The sequence below is a fragment of the Hemiscyllium ocellatum genome, chromosome 45 (assembly GCF_020745735.1).
Source record: "Hemiscyllium ocellatum isolate sHemOce1 chromosome 45, sHemOce1.pat.X.cur, whole genome shotgun sequence".
NCBI classification, from domain to species: domain Eukaryota; kingdom Metazoa; phylum Chordata; class Chondrichthyes; order Orectolobiformes; family Hemiscylliidae; genus Hemiscyllium; species Hemiscyllium ocellatum.
In genome coordinates this window covers 27915177-27932724 of record NC_083445.1, presented here as the reverse complement: position 1 = coordinate 27932724, position 17548 = coordinate 27915177, and the positions used below count along the sequence as shown (strand labels likewise).

The window sequence follows — 17548 nt, the reverse complement described above, 5'->3', positions numbered from 1 at the left end:
TTAGTAAACAGGAATCAGCAAGACCTTTGAGGATTATAAAAGGAGTACAAATACATTTCACTAATAAATTAGGAGGGCTGGACAGGGCCATGAAATGTCCTTGGCAATTAGGATTAAGTAGTCTTGCAAAACATTTCATACATACATGGGTGGCATAGTGGCTCCGTGGTTAGCATTATTGTCTCACAGCACCAGGACCCTGAGTTTGATTCCAACCTTATGTGACTATCTGTGTGGAGTTTGCAGACTCTACCTTTGCCTGCATGGATTTCTACTGGGTGCTCTGGTACCGTCCCATAGTCCAAAGATGTGCAAGTGAGGTGGATTAGCCATGCTAACATGTCCATAGTGTTCAGGAATGTGGGCCTAGGAGGATTAGCCATGGGAAATGGAGGGTTATGGGTATTGGGGAGGTGCAGGTCTGGCGGAGATACTCTTCAGAGGGTTGGTCTGGCACATGGGATCTATCCCTGGATACTCAAAAAGGCAAAGGAGGATATTGCTGGGTCCTTCACATAGACCTTTGTATCCTCTTTAATCACAGGAGATGTTCCAGAAGACTGAAGAATAGCCATTGTTGTTTCTTTATTCAAGGAAGGCAACAGGGATATCCAGAAAATTATTGGTGAAGATTCCGAGGGAAAGGATTTACTTGCATTTGGAAATGAATGGACTTATTAGAGATACTCAGCATAGGGGAGGTCTTGTCTTACAAACTTGATTTTTCTGAGGAAGTGAAAAGATAACTGATGAAGGCAAGGCAGTGAATGTTATCTCTATTGACTTTACTCAAGTGTGGTAGACTCGTCCAGAACATCAAATCACCTGGGATTTCTGGTGAGTTGGTAAATTGGATACAAAATTGGTTTGTTCATTGAGTACAGAGGGTAGTTGTGGAGGGACTGAGGTGTTCTGACTGGAGGTCTGTGACCAGTGATTTACCACAAGGATTAGTCCTGGGACCTCTGTTGTATGTAACATATATATGTATATATAAAATGTAGGTGGCCTGTTGATTAAGTTTGCTGGTGGGAACCGGGGCTATGGATTGAAGGATGGAATAGCTCGTGTACAGCCAGATACAGCTTGCAGAGAGTCTTTGAGGAGGGATAGACAGTTGATAGGGCAAATTTGCAGTCAATGTGATGGATTGAAATGTGTCTATTTTAACACAAGAAGTCTCAGGAATAAGGGTGATGAACTTAAAGCATGGATCAGTACTTGGAACTATGATGATGTGGCCATTACAGAGACTTGAATATCATAGGGGCAGGAATGGTTATTGAATGTTTCAGGGTTTAGGTGTTTCAAAAGGAATGAGGGGAGTGAGGGGAGGTAAAAGAGGTAGGGGAGTGGCATTGCTAATCAGGGATAGTATCACAGCGACAGAAAGGGAGGTTGTCGAGGAGGGTTTGTCAACAGAGTCAGTATAGGTGGAAGTCAGAAACAGGAAAGGAGCAGTCGCTTTACTGGGAGTTTTCTACAGATTTCCCTGCCCCATAGCAACAGAGACATGGAGGAAACATTTGGGAGGCAGAATTTGGAAAGATACAGAAGTAACAGAGTTGTTGTCATGGGTAATTTTAACTTCCCTAATATTGATTGGAATCTCCTTAGCTCAAATCGTTTAGATAGAGCAGTTTTTGTCAGGTGTGTCCCGACTCAACATGTAGATAAGCGGACTAGAGGGGAGGCCATATTGGATTTGGTGCTTGACAATGAACCAGGCCAGGTGTCAAATCTGTCGGTGGGACAACATTTTGGTGATAGCGATCACAACTCCCTGACCTTTTCTATAGCCATGGAGAGGGTTAGGAGCAGATGGTATGGGAAAGTATTTAATTGGGGGAGGGAGAATTACAATGACATTGGCAGGAACTGGGTGCCTTGCTGAGATATTAGTTTCATCGATAGTCACAAATGAGATGCTGGAAGTCTGGAGGTTGCTTAACAATGTGTCACTATTGAAGTAAGGTGGTAAGGAAAAGCCAGGGAACCATAGACCAGTGAGCCTGATGTTAATGGTGGGCAAATTGATGGAGGGAATCCAGAGGGTTGGGATTTACATGTATTTGGAAAGGCAAATGTATTTACATGTATTTGATTAGGGATAGTCAACATGGCTTTGTGTGTGAGAAGTCATATCTCACAAAATTGATTGAGTTTTTGAAGAAGTAACAAAGAAGATTGATGAGGGCAGAATGGTAGATGCGATCGGTATGGAGTTCAGTAAGGCATTCGACAAGGTTCCCCATGAGAGACTAGTTAGCAAGGTTAGATCTCATGGAATAATGAGAGAACTAGCCATTTGGATACAGAACTGGCTCAAAGGTAGAAGACAGAGGGTGGCGGTGGAAGATTGTTTTTCAGACTGGAGGCCTGTGATCAGTGGAATGCCACAAGGATTGGTGCTGAGTCCACTGCTTTTCATCATTTACAGAAATGATTTTGATGTGAGCATAAGAGGTATTGTTAAGAAGTTTGCAAATGACACCAAAATTGGTGTTGCAGTAGACCGCGATGAAGGTTACTTCAGAGTACAATGGGATCTTGATCTGATGGGTCAATGGGCTGAGGAGTGGCAGATGGAGTTTAATTTAGATAAATGTGAGGTGCTGCATTTTGGAAAAACAGATCAAAGCTGGACTTATACACTTAGTGGTAAGGTCCTGGGGAATGTTGTTGAACAAAGTGACCTTAGAGTGCAGGTTCATAGTTCCTTGAAAGTGGAGTCACAGATAGAAAGGATAGTGAAGGTGGTATTTGGTATACTTTGCTTTATTGGTCAGAGTATTGGGAGGTCATGTTGCAGCTGTACAGGACATTGGTTATGCCACTGTTGGAATATGGCGTGCAATTCTGGTCTTCTTCCTATTGGAAGGATGTTGTGAAATTTTAAAGGGTTCAGAAAAAATTTGCAAGGATATTATGTTGCAAGTGTTAAAGGATTTGAACTATAGGGAGAGGCTGAATACGCTGGGGTGATTATCCCTGGAGTGTCGGAGGCTGAGGGGTGATGTTATAGAGGTTTATAAAATCATGAGGGGCATGGATAGGATAAATAGACAAGGCTTTTCCTTGGTGTGGGGGAGTCCAGAACTAGAGGGCATAGGTTTAGGGTGAGAGGGGAAAGTTACTTTAGGGGCAACTTTTGCACGCAAAGAATGGAGCACATTTGGAATGAGCTGCCAGAGGAAGTGGTGGAGGTGGTACAGTTACAGCATTTAGATGGGTATATGAACAGAAAGGGTTTAGAGGGATATGGGCCACATTCTGGCAAATGGAACTAGATTAATTTAGGGTATCTGGTCAGCATGGACAAGTTGGACCAAAGGGTGTGTTACCATGCTGTACATCTCTGACTCTATAGCATCTTCCCAGAACTTCAATGCACTGGCTTTAAATAACCTCTTTATGGTTTTCATACAGTGTGGAAACAGGCCATTTGGCCCAACAGTCCACACCAACGCTTCAAAGAGTATCCCACCCAGACACGTCCCCTTACCTTATTACTCTACATCTAGGTCAGGCAGCATCCAAGGAGCAGGAGAATCGCGTTTCGGGCATGAGCCCTTCTTCAGGAATGAGGAGAGTGTGCTTCCTGACTTCTCCACCCCCACTCCCACTCCCACTCTGGCCTATCACCCTCACCTTGACCTCCTTCCACCTATCGCATTTCCAACGCCCCTCCCCCGAGTCCCTCCTCCCTACCTTTTATCTTAGCCTGCTTGGCACACTCTCCTCATTCCTGAAGAAGGGCTCATGCCCGAAACGTCGATTCTCCTGCTCCTTTGATGCTGCCTGACCTGCTGCGCTTTTCCAGCAACACATTTTCAGCTCTATTCTCTAGCATCTGCAGTCCTCACTTTCTACTCTACATCTACCCTTGATTAATGCACTAACCTACACATCCCTGAACACTATGGGCAATTTAGCATGGCCAATCAACCGAGCTTGCACATCCTTGGACTGTGAGAGAAAACCAGAACACCTGGAGGGAACCCACGCAGACATGGAGAGAATGTGCAAACTCCACACAGAGAGTCACCCGAGACTGAAATTGTACCTGGGACCCTGACGCTGTGAGGCAGCAGTGCTAACCACTGAGCCACCATGTTTTATTTCAACGCTTCTGGTGTGAACACAGACTAACTCTTCACTCAAAGGTAACCTAGTTCAGTCCATATTTTTCCTTTCTCCTATTCCAAGAAGTTCACAGGACTACCCCACTCAAAATAACAAACTGAACAGTAACAGTCTCCTACCCAAAGCTACCCACCGTGGGTGGCACAGTGGCACAGTGGTTAGCACTGTTGCCTCACAGCGCCAGAGACCTAGGTTCAATTCCCGCCTCAGGCCACTGACTGTGTGGAGTTTGCACGTTCTCCCCGTGGCTGCGTGGGTTTCCTCTGGGTGCTCCGGTTTCCTCCCACAGTCCAAAGATGTGCGGGTCAGGGGAATTGGCCATGCTAAATTGCCTGTAGTGTTAAGTAAAGGGGGGAATGGGTGGTTTGTGGGTCGGTGTGGACTTGTTGGGCCGAAGGGCCTGTTTCCACACTGTGAGTAATCTAATCTATGAGTATTTTGCTTAAGCTGAAGAAACACAAGCCCATTATTTCTTTTGCTTGTCACAGAACAACCTAAAATAAATAAAATTCATTAATGCTGCACAAAAAAATAATTTCTCTACAGCCAGTCTTCAAAAATGGATTTGAAAGAAATCATTGTGGCTCCGGAAGGAGTTACAAGTTAATTATCAACTTCTGACATACAAAAACCCACTGGTTTTACTCATTTGAAAACTACATTGCAAACTGAAAACATCAATGATGCTTGTTTGAGGAACCCGTGCACACCATGAGCTGAATGAACTCCTTCTGTGCTTCTGTGATATACTGTATGTAAATCACATAGATTACATCACTCAACACATAACAGACCATGAGACTGAGCCATGCAATCCATAAGAAATAAGATTACCAGACAACGGTTTAAGACAACAAGAGATTTATGACATGAAAGTACTGGAAGATCTTACATTTATAGACACATCTAATTGGTTGCCCAGCAGCAAGTGGTCTCATGAATGGCTGAGGATCCTGGGTTTGTATTAATTGGAGTTTAGAAGATTAAGGGGAGATTTAATAGAAATTTACAAGATAATACATGGCTTGGAAAGGGTGGACGCTAGGAAATTGTTTCCATTAGGCGAGGAGACTAGGACCCGTGGACACAGCCCGAAAATTAGAGGGGGTCAATTCAGAACAGAAATACGGAGACATTTCTTCAGTCAGAGAGTGGTGGGCCTGTGGAATTCATTGCCACAGAGTGCAGTGGAGGCCGGGACGCTAAATGTCTTCAAGGCAGAAATTGATAAATTCTTGATGTCACAAGGAATTAAGGGCTACGGGGAGAATACGGGTAAGTGGACTTGAAATGCCCATCAGCCATGATTGAATGGCTGAGTGGACTCGATGGGCCGAATGGCCTTACTTCCACTCCTATGTCTTACGGTCTTATGGTCTTATGGAATACCATGAGAAGCTCACCCACTGAAGACACAGAATAACTGAGGATCTTGTTGTAGGATAATGCAGAGACAGCTGCAAATTCCACAAACAGAGAAAGGTGGGGAATAAGGTGGAAGGGAAAGTTGGAGATTAAAGAGGAAAGTGAGGAATAAATGGCAGTTGGGAGTCAAGGGAAAGGTGGGGATAAAAAAAGGATGGGATCAAAAAAGGAGTTCAGTGTCAAGGGGAAGTCGGTAATTAAAGGTGACTTTGGATGTCAAGGGGAAGTTCGAGATGAAAGGGGAACTGGAGTAGAGGAACATCCAGGGAAGTGGAATGAAGTTGAGTGCGATGGGGGGGAAGGGGGGGGCAAGTGGTTACATTTGCAGGGGGTGGTGAAATAGAGATAGCGATAAAGGTGAAGGAGAATGTGGAAGGGAACAGAGAGATGCAGTGACAGTGGAGATTGGGGAGGTGGGAGATGGAGAGATGTGGGGTAGACTAATTGATGAATTGACTTGGGTGAATCCAGGACCAAGGAAGCAGAACATCACACTGATTTTTCACAGATCGAGCGATGCATAGAATTGCATGGCCAATCGTCCCATTTCCCTTCAGAAGACATTGTGGCACAATTTTCTTTTCTGTTACCATTGGGCTGGCCACTCCTCCAAAACCTGAATGTGGAAAGAGAATAGGGCAGAATGAATGGACTGTTGCATGTTAGATGAAGTGCAAGGACCTTCTCTATTGTACCCACTGCCACAAGAGTTTGTACTATCAACTGATTGTTACATATTTAACACAGTCACAAAATCTTTGAAACTGGACAGTAATGAACCAGTACATATGGAAAATGATCTGTGTGACCAGCTCATATAAACATTAATTAATAAATTGCTGCCATTTTATGCACTAAGATCTCTGAGAAATAAGATATGCATGCATTTGGAAAGATAATGTTTGATTTGAAGGAGTCAGCATGACTTTGTGAGGGAGACCATTCCTTACAAAGTTATTAGAGTTCTTTGATGAAGTGACCAGGAAGGTTGACGAGGCTAGAGCCGGAAACACAGTCTATGTGGATTTCAGTAAGGGCTTTGATAAGGTTCCACATGGTAGGCTGTTCTGGAAGGTTGGATCACATGGAATCGGGGGAGAGCTGGCAAATTGGATACAGATTGGCTTAATGGTAGAAAGCAGGGGGTTATAGTGGAAGGTTGCTTGTTGGACTGGAGACCTGTTACCAGTGATGTGCCTCAGGGTTGGTGCTGGGCCCATTACTGTTTGTTATCTATATCAATGATTTGGATGAGAATGTACAAGGCAGGATTAGTAAGTTTGCGGATGACACTAAAATAGACGGTATCGTGGACAGTGTGGAAGGTTATCAGAAATTAGATCAGAACCTTGATCAGCTGGGGAAGTGGGCTGAGGAATGGCAAATGGAGTTTAATAAAGATAATTGTGAAGTCTTTCATTTTGTAAAGTCAAATCAAGGTAGGGGTTTCATGGTAAATGCTAAGTCCTTAAAGAGTGCAGTGGAACAGAGGGATAGAGTTCAGGAGCACAGTTCTCTGAAAGTGGAGTCACAGGTAGACAGGGCAGGGAAGAAGGCCTTCATCAGTCAGGGCATTGAGTATAGAAATTGAGAAATTATGTTGCAGTTATACAGAACTTTGGTGAGGCTGCACTTGGAGTATTGTGTTTAGTTTTGATCACCTTGCTATGGGAAGGATTGTATTAAACTGGCTGGATAGTATTTGGTACCGGACAAAGCTTCAGACTCCTTGGACCAGCCTCTTGCTTCAGCTAGCGATTAATTTCTACTCTTTTCATTTCCTCCAGGGTTCCCTTGAAGACATCTTTGTACCTGCAAAAAATCTCTTGCAAACCTGTTTATGAGTCCACCAGCCTGTTAACCTGTCCCTGATTTTACTTTAACATTTGTAATCCAAAATGTCTACATAATGCCGGGTCGCCACGTTTCACTCCGTACAGAGGCAGTCCAGCACACTGGGCCCTTAGTTGTACTTTTACTGCCTTACTCTGTATTTTGGGAAGAACCCAGAAACACCCAGCCTCACTCTGTACCATCAGGATGTCGAACCAAAGCTCTGCTGACCCTGGGCCTTCTGGTTCTCCCACACTCCCGGCCGATTCCTGATCAGAGTCAGCATGGATTTCCGAAGGGGAAATTATGCTTGAATAACCTTCTGGAATTTTTTGAGAATGTAACTATGAAGATGGACAAGAGAGAGCCAATGGATGTAGTGTATCTGGACTTTCAGAAAGCCTTCGATAAGGTCCCACCTAGGAGGTCTGTGAACAAAATTAGGGCACATGGTATTGGTGGCAAGGTACTGATTTGGATTGAAAATTAGCTGACTGACAGGAAACAAAGAGTAAGGTTAAACAGGTCCCTTTTGGAAGTGCAAACAGTGACCAGTGGGGTACCACAAGATTCGGTGCTAGGCCCACAGCTGTTTACAATATACATTAATGATGAAGGCATTAAAAGTAATATTAGCAAATTTGCTGATGACCCAAAGCTGGGTAGCAGGGTGAAATGTGAGAAGGATGTTATGAAAATACGGGGTGACTTGAACAGGCTAGGTGAGTGGACAGATGCATGGCAGATGCAGATTAATGTGGATAATGTGTGGTTATCCACTTTAGTGGCAAGAACAGGAAGGCAGATTTCTATCGAAATGGAGTCAAATTAGACTACGGGGAAGTACAATGAGATTGTACATCAGTCAATGAAAGCAAGCATGCAGGTACAGCAGGTAGTGAAGAAAGCTAATAGCATGCTGGCCTTCATAACAAGAGGAATTGAGTATAGAAGCAAAGAGGTCCTTCTGCAGCTGTACAGGGCCCCAGTGAGAGCGCACCTGGAGTATTGTGTGCAGGTTTGGTTTCCAAATTTGAGGAAGGACATTCTGGTTATTGAGGGAGTGTAGCATGGCTTCATGAGGTCAAATCCTGGAATGGTGGGACTATCACATATTGAAAGATTGGAGCGACTGGGCTTGTATGTGCTTGAGTTTAGAAGACTGAGATGGGATCTGATGGAGACATATAAAACTATTAATTGATTGGACACACTGGAGGCAGGAAGCATGTTTCTGCTGATGGGTGGGTCCAGAACCAGAGGCCGCAGTTTAAAAATAAGGGGTAGGCTACAGAGAATAGAGTTAAGGCCAGAGAGTAGTGGATATATGGAATGCTCTGCCCCAGAGGGCAAGGGTCCCTGGTTCAATTCCAGCCTCAGGTGACTGTCTGTGTGGGTTTCCTCCCACAATGCAAAGATGTGCGGGTCGGGTCAATGGGCCATGTTAAATTGCCCATAGGGTTAGGTGCATCAGTCAGGGGGAAATGGGTCTGGGTGGATTACTCCTCAGAGTGTTGGTGTGGACTTGTTGGGCCGAAGGGCTTGTTTCCACACTGTAGGATATCTAATCTAATCTAAAACTCTAAAATAATATTCGCACTACACAAATGCCAGACAATGACCATTCCCACCTCTTCCCACCCTACCTCCTGCAAAAATGCCATCCCGTATTCCCAATTCCTCCGCCTCTGCCGTATCTGCTCCCGGGAGGACCAGTTCCACCACAGAACACACCAGATGTCCTCCTTCTTTAGAGACCGCAATTTCCCTTCCCATGTGGTTAAAGATGCCCTCCAACGCATCTCGTCCACATCCTGCACCTCCGCCCTCAGACCCCACCCCTCCAACCGTAACAAGGACAGAACCCCCTGGTGCTCACTTCCACCCTACCAACCTTCACATAAACCAAATCATCCGCCGACATTTCTGCCACCTCCAAATGGACCCCACCACCAGGGATATATTTCCCTCCCCACCCCTTTCCACCTTCTGCAAAGATTGTTCCCTCCGTGCCTACCTGGTCAGGTCCACGTCCCCCAACAACCCACCCTCCCATCCTGGCACCTTCCCCTGCCACCGCAGGAACTGTAAAACCTGCGCCCACACCTCCTTCCTCACCTCCATCCAAGGCCCTAAAGGAGCCTTCCACATCCATCAAAGTTTCACCTGCACATCCACCAATATCATTTATTGTATCTGCTGCTCCCGATGCAGTCTCCTCTACATTGGGGAGACTGGACACCTCCAAGCAGAGCTCTTTAGGGAACATCTCTGGGACACCAGCACCAATCAACCACACCACCCTGTGGCCCAACATTTCAACTCCCCCTCCCACTCTGCAAAGGACATGGAGGTGCTGGGCCTCCTTCACCGCCGCTCCGTCACCACCAGACACCTGGAGGAAGAACGCCTCATCTTCCGCCTCGGAACACTTCAACCCCAGGGCATCAATGTGCACTTCAACAGTTTCCTCATTTCCCCTTCCCCCACCTCACCCTAGTTCCAAACTTCCAGCTCAGCACTGTCCCCATGACTTGTCCTACCTGCCTATCTTCTTTTCGACTTGTCCATTCCACCCTCCTCTCTGACCTATCACCTTCATCTCACCCCCATCCACCCATTGTACTCTTTGCTACCTTCTCCCATCCTCCTCCCTGACCTATCACCTTGATCCCCACCCTCACTCACCTATTGTACTCCATGCTACTTTCTCCCCACCCCCACCCTCCTCTCATTTATCTGTCCACCCTTCAGGCACTCTGCCTGTATTCCTGATGAAGGGCTTTTGCCCAAAATGTCGATTTTACTGCTCCTCGGATGCTGCCTGGACTGCTATGCTTTTCCAGCACCACTAATCCAGGTTTTGAGGAGGTTCACCAGGGTGGAGAAACTGAGCTCTAATGAGACACCAGATAGACTTAGATTGTTTTCTTCCAGGAGAGCAGAGAAGACTGGGAGGTGACATGATTGAGGTGTATAAGATTGTGAGGGATATGGATATGTTGAATAGAGAGCAGCTATTCCCCTATGTTGAGGGGTCAATAAAGAGAGGGCATTGATTTAGAGTAATGAGCAGGAAATTCAGAGGGGATTTGAGAAAAAAATGTTTTCACTTAGCCGGAGGTGGGAATCTGGAATCCACTGCCTGGGAAGATCGTGAAGGCTGGAAATCTTATAATCTTTATAAGATATTTGGATGAACATTTCAAATGCCATAGCATTTGAGGATATGGGCCAAGTGCAGGAAGTGGGATTAGAGCACTTCTACTGGGAGTTGTGTTGGTGCAGAGTCAATACGGTGAAGGGCTTTCTCTGTGCTATTTGAATCTTTGACCTGATTACCAATCAATGACCTGGCGGAAAACCAGGGCAGAAATTCTGAAACCTCTATCAAGAATTCTTCAACATGCTGCAAACAAGAGAATTATGGGGAGAGACAGAAAATACAACTTCCTCTTCAAAATTATGTAAATAGGAACAAGCCAGGGAATTATACTCCTCAAAGTTTGTGAGAAGATTTGTAGCTCGGGTGCTCGTTGTTGTGGTTCTGTTCGCCGAGCTGGGAGTTTTTGTTGCAAACGTTTCGTCCCCTTTCTAGGTGACATTCTCAGTGCTTGGGAGTCTCCTGTGAAGTGCTTCTGTGCTGATTCCTCCGGCATTTATAGTGGTTTGTCTCTGTCGCTTCCGGTTGTCAGTTGCTGTCCGCTGCAGTGGCCGGTATATAGGGTCTAGGTCGATGTGTTTGTTGATAGAATTTGTGGATGAGTGCCATGCCTCTAGGAATTCGCTGGCTGTTCTCTGTTTGGCTTGTCCTATAATAGTGGTGTTGTCCCAATCGAATTCATGTTGTTTGTCATCTGAGTGTATGGCTACTAAGGATAGCTGGTCGTGTCGTTTCGTGGCTAGTTGGTGTTCATGGCCACATACACAGACCAAGTCCTGAACTATGAAAGCAACCACCCCAACGCACACAAACGAAGTTGCATCAGGACATTATTCAAAAGAGCTACAACACACTGCAGTACACCAGAACTGCAAAAAGAGGAAGAAGAACATCTATACAAGGTCTTCACCAAAAACGGATACCCACGCAATTTCATCAACAGATGCCTAAGGGAAAGACAACGAAATGAGGACATGCCACAACCCAAAGGACTGGCCACACTCCCATACATCAGGAGCGTTTCTGAACTGACAGCCAGACTGCTGCGACCACTCGGACTCATAACAGCACATAAACCAACAGCCACTCTCAGACAACAACTTACCAGGGCAAAGGACCCGATACCCAGCATGAGCAAAACCAACGTAGTGTACAAAAAATCCCATGCAAGGACTGCACAAAACACTACATAGGACAAACAGGAAGATAGCTAACAACCCGCATCCATGAACACCAACTAGCCACGAAACGACACGACCAGCTATTCTTAGTAGCCATATACTCAGATGACAAACAACATGAATTCGATTGGGACAACACCACTATTATAGGCAAACCAAACAGAGAACAGCCAGTGAATTCCTAGAGGCTTGGCACTCATCCACAAATTCTATCAACAAATACATCGACCTCGACCCTATACACCGGCCACTGCAGCGGACAGCAACTGACAACCGGAAGCGACAGAGACAAACCACTATAAATGCCGGAGGAATCAGCACAGAAGCACTTCACAGGAGACTCCCAAGCACTGAGGATGTCACCTAGAAAGGGGACGAAACGTTTGCAACAAAAACTCCCAGCTCGGCGAACAGATCCACAACAATTGTACTCCTGTTCATCTCGTTGGAATTAATATTGTGAAATAGTAACTCTTAGACTAAAGGTAAGTGAATCAAGGTAATGAACTCAAGAAGATTATGCCTGATCAACCCCCACAAATGTTTTAAACAATTATAAGAAGAAAAGGAAATGCTATGGATTGTGTTTTATATATTTTTAAATGCATTTGATAGCATATCAGAGAAGAGTGTTAATGAGAGGGGATGAATGCTGACGGCGAAGCCATGTGGTATGTAAAAGATAGAAAGTAAGCTGGAGGGCAGAAAGCAATAAGATAGAATTTGGGTAGATTCAATGTGGTGGCTGATGCACTATGTTGCAAGTGAAAATTACCTCTATACGTTGGAACCATTACTCACTTCACATTTGAACCATAATCAGTTTCATCCACCCAGCGCCATTTCCCTTCTTCAACGGTGTCATGGAGTCCAATCCAATGCGTGTGTTTCATTTTCATTTGTAAATATTCCTTATAGATAAATAACAATGAACATGTGTTAGTCCATTTCTCAGGGGTCACCTTGTAATGAAACGTTATCAGACTTGCTTCCAGTGAACTGTAATGTCACTGTATTCCCACAGAATTGCTTTTTGATGAGTGAGTGAGAGAGTGAGAGAGTGAGGGAGTGAGAGAGTGAGGGAGTGAGAGAGTGAGAGAGTGAGTGAGAGAGTGAGAGAGTGAGTGAGTGAGTGAGAGAGTGAGAGAGTGAGTGAGTGAGTGTGAGCAAGAGGGAGGCAACTGAGACAACATTATCCTGAGCATCACCACATTTCAGTCAAGGGGCAGGGTTGAGAAAGCAAGACATGCTTGTGAATCTGATGTGAGTTTCCCTCATGAATATTGGTTTCTGCCTCATTTAACACTGTAGTGACTCGAATGTGTTGTACATAGGTCTAGAAATATCTGAAAGGATTAATACTCGATTGACAAGCCCCATCCACTTGGTGACAGTGTCAAATGGAATCTTGTGGGAAACAGACATTAGACCAGGTCCTCCCAGCAGTCTTTGCAGCAATGTACAACCTTTTTATAAAACCTGAAAATCATTGAAGAGATGCATTAAACACACAATAAAGAGATGCAGCATGATGTTCAAATGGTCTAATTGTGCTCCTGCATCCAACAAACGATGACATATGTACTCTCTAACACCCTTCACATTAGAATTACTGGCTGCCCTTGCAAACAGTAAACCAAATAAACCCTGAATGAACACATACACTGGGGAGAGAAGAAGGCAACACACATAGCTTCCACTCATAATATCAGGGGGTTGAGCTGAGTGACACTGGGGGAACACTGATTCTGTAAACATTGGACCAGAAGAAACATCCAGGTATAAGTCCACCAAAGACCAAAAAGCAGTACAGTAAAGTAATGGCCTTGTGGTATTATCACTAAACTATATATTCAAAACTCAGCTAATGTTCTGGGAACACAGTTTTAAATTCCACCATAGCCGATGGCTGAATTTGAATTAAACACTGAGGGTGGCATGGTGGCTCAGTGGTTAGCACTGCTACCTCAAATCATCAAAGACTGGGCGACTGTGTTGTGTTTTTTTTAAATTCTCCCTGACCTGCGTGGGTTTCCTTCAGGTGCTCCAGTTTCCTCCCACAATCCAAAGATGTGCAGGTTAGGTGGATTGGCCATGCTAAAATTGCCCATAGTATTCAGGGATGTGGGGGTTAGATTCATTCGTCAGGGATAAATGTAGAGTAGTAGGAGAATGGGTCTGGGTGAGTTACTGTTTAGAAGGTTGGTGTGAACTTGTGGGGCTGAATGTTTCCACACTGTAGGGATTTTATGAAATAGCACAGGAATAGATCTTTCGCACCACCCCCACCCCCACCAAAGGCTTAGTGAGATGTGTTGCCTTTCTAAACTAAAAAACTTTTGCCTCTATGTAGTCTGTATCCCTCTGTTTCCTGCTTATTCATGTGTCTGTCTTAATGCTTGTTAAAAGTTGCTGTTATGTCTGCTTCTACCACCTCCCCTGGCAGCATGTTCCAGGCACTTATCCCTCTCTGGGAATGGAGGGCTTGAGATGGGGCGGCACAGTGGTTAGCACTGCTGCCTTACAACACCAGGGTCCCAGGTTCGATTGCAGTCTTGGGCAACTGTCTGTGTGGAGTTTGCATGTTCTCCCCATGTCTGCGAGGGTTTCCTCTGGGTGCTCCAGTTTCCTCCCACAGTCTAAAGATGTTAAATTGCCCACAGTGTCAGGTGCATTAGTCAGAGGGAAATGGGTCTGGGTGGGTTGCTCGTCGGTGTGGACTGGTTGGGCCAAAGGGCTTGTTCCCACGCTGTAGGGACTCTAATATAAAAATAGACTGGAAAAGCTGTGATTTTTAAAATGGAGGATAAGAGGTTGAGGGTTATAAAATCATGAGGGACATGATAGGGTGAATGACAAGTGTCATTTGCCTAGAGTGGGGGGAATTCAAAATTAGGGAGCATATTTTTAAGGTGAGAGGAGAAAGATTTGAAAAACATGACAGACAACTTTTTTTACACAGAGAATAGTTCATGTGTGGAATGAACTGCCAGAGGAAGTGGTAGATTCAGGTATGGTTACAATGTTTATAAGACACTTGGCTAAGTTCCTGAATAGGAAAGGTTTGGAGGGATATGGGCCAAGCAGAGGCAGGTGAGACTGGTTTAGTTGGGAACATGGTCAGCCTGGAGTGACCGGACCAAAGAGTCTGCTTCCCTGCTGTATGACTATATACGCTATGAATAGAATATACAAAGGGTTCTTACCTTCTCCTCAGAACTGTTAATGACAACAAGATCAGCATCTATGAATTTACAGAATCTTTGCGCATCTTCCCAATTTGCTAAATGACGGGAAAAGTAGTAAAGTTTTTGCTTGGACTGGCTCCAACCTTCGATGCATTGGAAATGACTCAGAGCTGTGAAGATATTGAAAGAAATTGAAAGACACCAGCTAGAGTACACCAGCATCTCACACATCTCCTTCACCGAGCTTCTGCACATCTGGGACACAGTCTGTGGCATTTCTTTTACAGAAGTAATCTATAGCACTAAGAATTATATTGTACTCACTTACAACTATTTATGTTGTCAATTCATCTAATTGACTGTGTATGATCCATGTAGATTTAATACAATTACTGGGTTTTTTTTGACATTTTTATGCATGTTTTCAATGTGAAAATGGTGGCATATGGTAAAATCACTGAACTACTAAACCAGAGGTTCAGGTTGATGTTTGAAGACTGTTATTGAGTGGCTGCAGGACATTCTGAAGGGGCAGGGAGAATTGTCTCAGTACCAGTGAGACAGGTAAAGGAGATAGGATGAGATCCTGCAAATGAAATATGGAGAGCTGGGAAATTAATTAAAAAGCATAACCTCAAAACACCAAGCAAACGTGTCTCCCAGTGCCTTATTTTAATGAGGTCAAGAATGGAGAATGTGTGGCTGGAGGGGTAGTGTAAGGAGAGAGGAGTTTATATTCCTAAGGCATTGGGACCGGTCCTGGGCAGGATGTGTCCTGTTCAAGCTGGACCTTAGCAGCAGCAAGATCAGTATTCTCGAAAGCAAATGTGCTAGTCCAGTGGGGGAGGACTAACTGAGAGTAGCAGGGGAATGGGAACCTGAGGGGAGAGACAAGAGTGAGGGAAAGCAATATGGAAAGCGAAGATAGAAGAGTAGAAAGAAGAGTGAAAGACATAGAAAACAGGGGCTAGTAGCAACTAGGGCCATGGTTATAAAGAAAGTATAAATATGTCAAAAAAAAACAAGTCTAAAGGTACAGTGTCTGACAAAAATCAACTTTCACCTAATGGGTATCTAGGGAAAGGATAGGTCCATTTAAAGACAAAGGAGGGAATCAATGCATGACGTTAGGCCACTGTTGGAGCATTGCGTGCAATTCTGGTCTCCTTCCTATCGGAAAGATGTTGTGAAACTTGAAAGGATTCAGAAAAGATTTACAAGGATGTTGCTAAGGTTGGAGGATTTGAGCTCTAGGGAGAGGCTGAACAGGCTGGGCTGTTTTCCCTGGACCGTCGAAGGCTGAGGGGTGACCTTATGGAAGTTTACAAAATTATGAGGGGCATGGATAGGATAAATAAACAAAGTCTTTTCCTTGGGGTCAGGGGGTCCAGAACTGGAGGGCATAGGTTTAGGGTGAGAACGGAAAATATATAAAAATGACCCAAGGGGCAATGTTTTCACACAGAGGGTGGTACGTGTAGGGAATGAGCTGCCAGAGGAAGTGGTAGAGGCTGGTACAATTGCAACATTTAAGAGGCATTTGGATGGGTATATGAATAGGAAGGGTTTGGAGGGATATGGGCCGGGTGCTGGCAGGTGGGACTAGATTGGGTTGGGATATCTGGTTGACATGGACGGGTTGGACCGAAGGGTCTGTTTCCATGCTGCACATCTCTATGACTCTATAGACCAAAGGAAATGGATGAGGTCTTGAATGAAAACTTTGCATCAGTATTCATAGATTAGATTAGATTAGATGACTTACAGTGTGGAAACAGGCCCTTCGGCCCAACAAGTCCACACCGACCCGCCGAAGCGCAACCCACCCATACCCCTACATTTACCCCTTACCTAACACTACGGGGCAATTTAGCTTGGCCAATTCACCTGACCCGCACATCTTTGGACTGTGGGAGGAAACCGGAGCACCCGGAGGAAACCCACGCAGACACGGGGAGAACGTGCAAACTCCACACAGTCAGTCGCCTGAGTCGGGAATTGAACCCGGGTCTACAGGCGCTGTGAGGCAGCAGTGCTAACCACTGTGCCACCGTGATATAGATTGATGATGATAAGGATTATGGAGGGGTCTGTTGATATGAAAGAGAAGGTGGTTTTGGGTGGCTTGAAAAAGCCTTGAGGTAGATATGTTCTCAGGGCATGGAGGAGTCTATTCCAGGATATGGAAGGAGGCAAGGGAGGAGATTGCTGGGGCCTTTGCAGAGGTCCTTGTATCCTCTTTAGCCACAATACTGGAGAATAATCAATGTTACTCTTTTGTCCAAGAAGGGCAATTGGGAAAATCCTGGAAATTATAGGGCAGTAAGCCACCAATGGTAGAGTATTGGGAAACCTCTTAGGGATAGGATTTAGTCATGTTTGGAGAAGAATGGATTTATTAGGAATAGTCAGCATGGCTTTATGGAGGGGAACTTTTGTCTCATAAGTCAGATCTTTTCAGGTCGTGATGAAGATGATTGATGACGGTAAAGCAGTTGATGTTGTCTACTTGGACTTTACTGAATCATTTAGCAATATCTCTCATGGTAGGCTTTTCTACTATAAACCGACTGACTCCCACAGCTACCTGGACTACACCTCCTCCCACCCTG

General features: G+C 44.9%; 1 protein-coding gene across 1 annotated transcript in view; it reads right to left on the bottom strand.

Annotated features, from left to right (window-relative positions):
* Positions 1-4990: 4990 nt before the first annotated feature.
* LOC132836001 (CD209 antigen-like protein C) overlaps positions 4991-17548 on the bottom strand; it is a 33533-nt gene continuing 20975 nt past the window's right edge. Inside the window, exons 6-8 of the mRNA XM_060855188.1 lie at positions 14955-15106; positions 12550-12659; positions 4991-6187 (exon numbers count right to left, since the gene is read on the bottom strand). Of these exons, the coding sequence (XP_060711171.1) occupies positions 6061-6187; positions 12550-12659; positions 14955-15106 (389 nt within the window). The 3' untranslated portion in view covers positions 4991-6060. The remainder of the gene's footprint in view (positions 6188-12549; positions 12660-14954; positions 15107-17548) is intronic.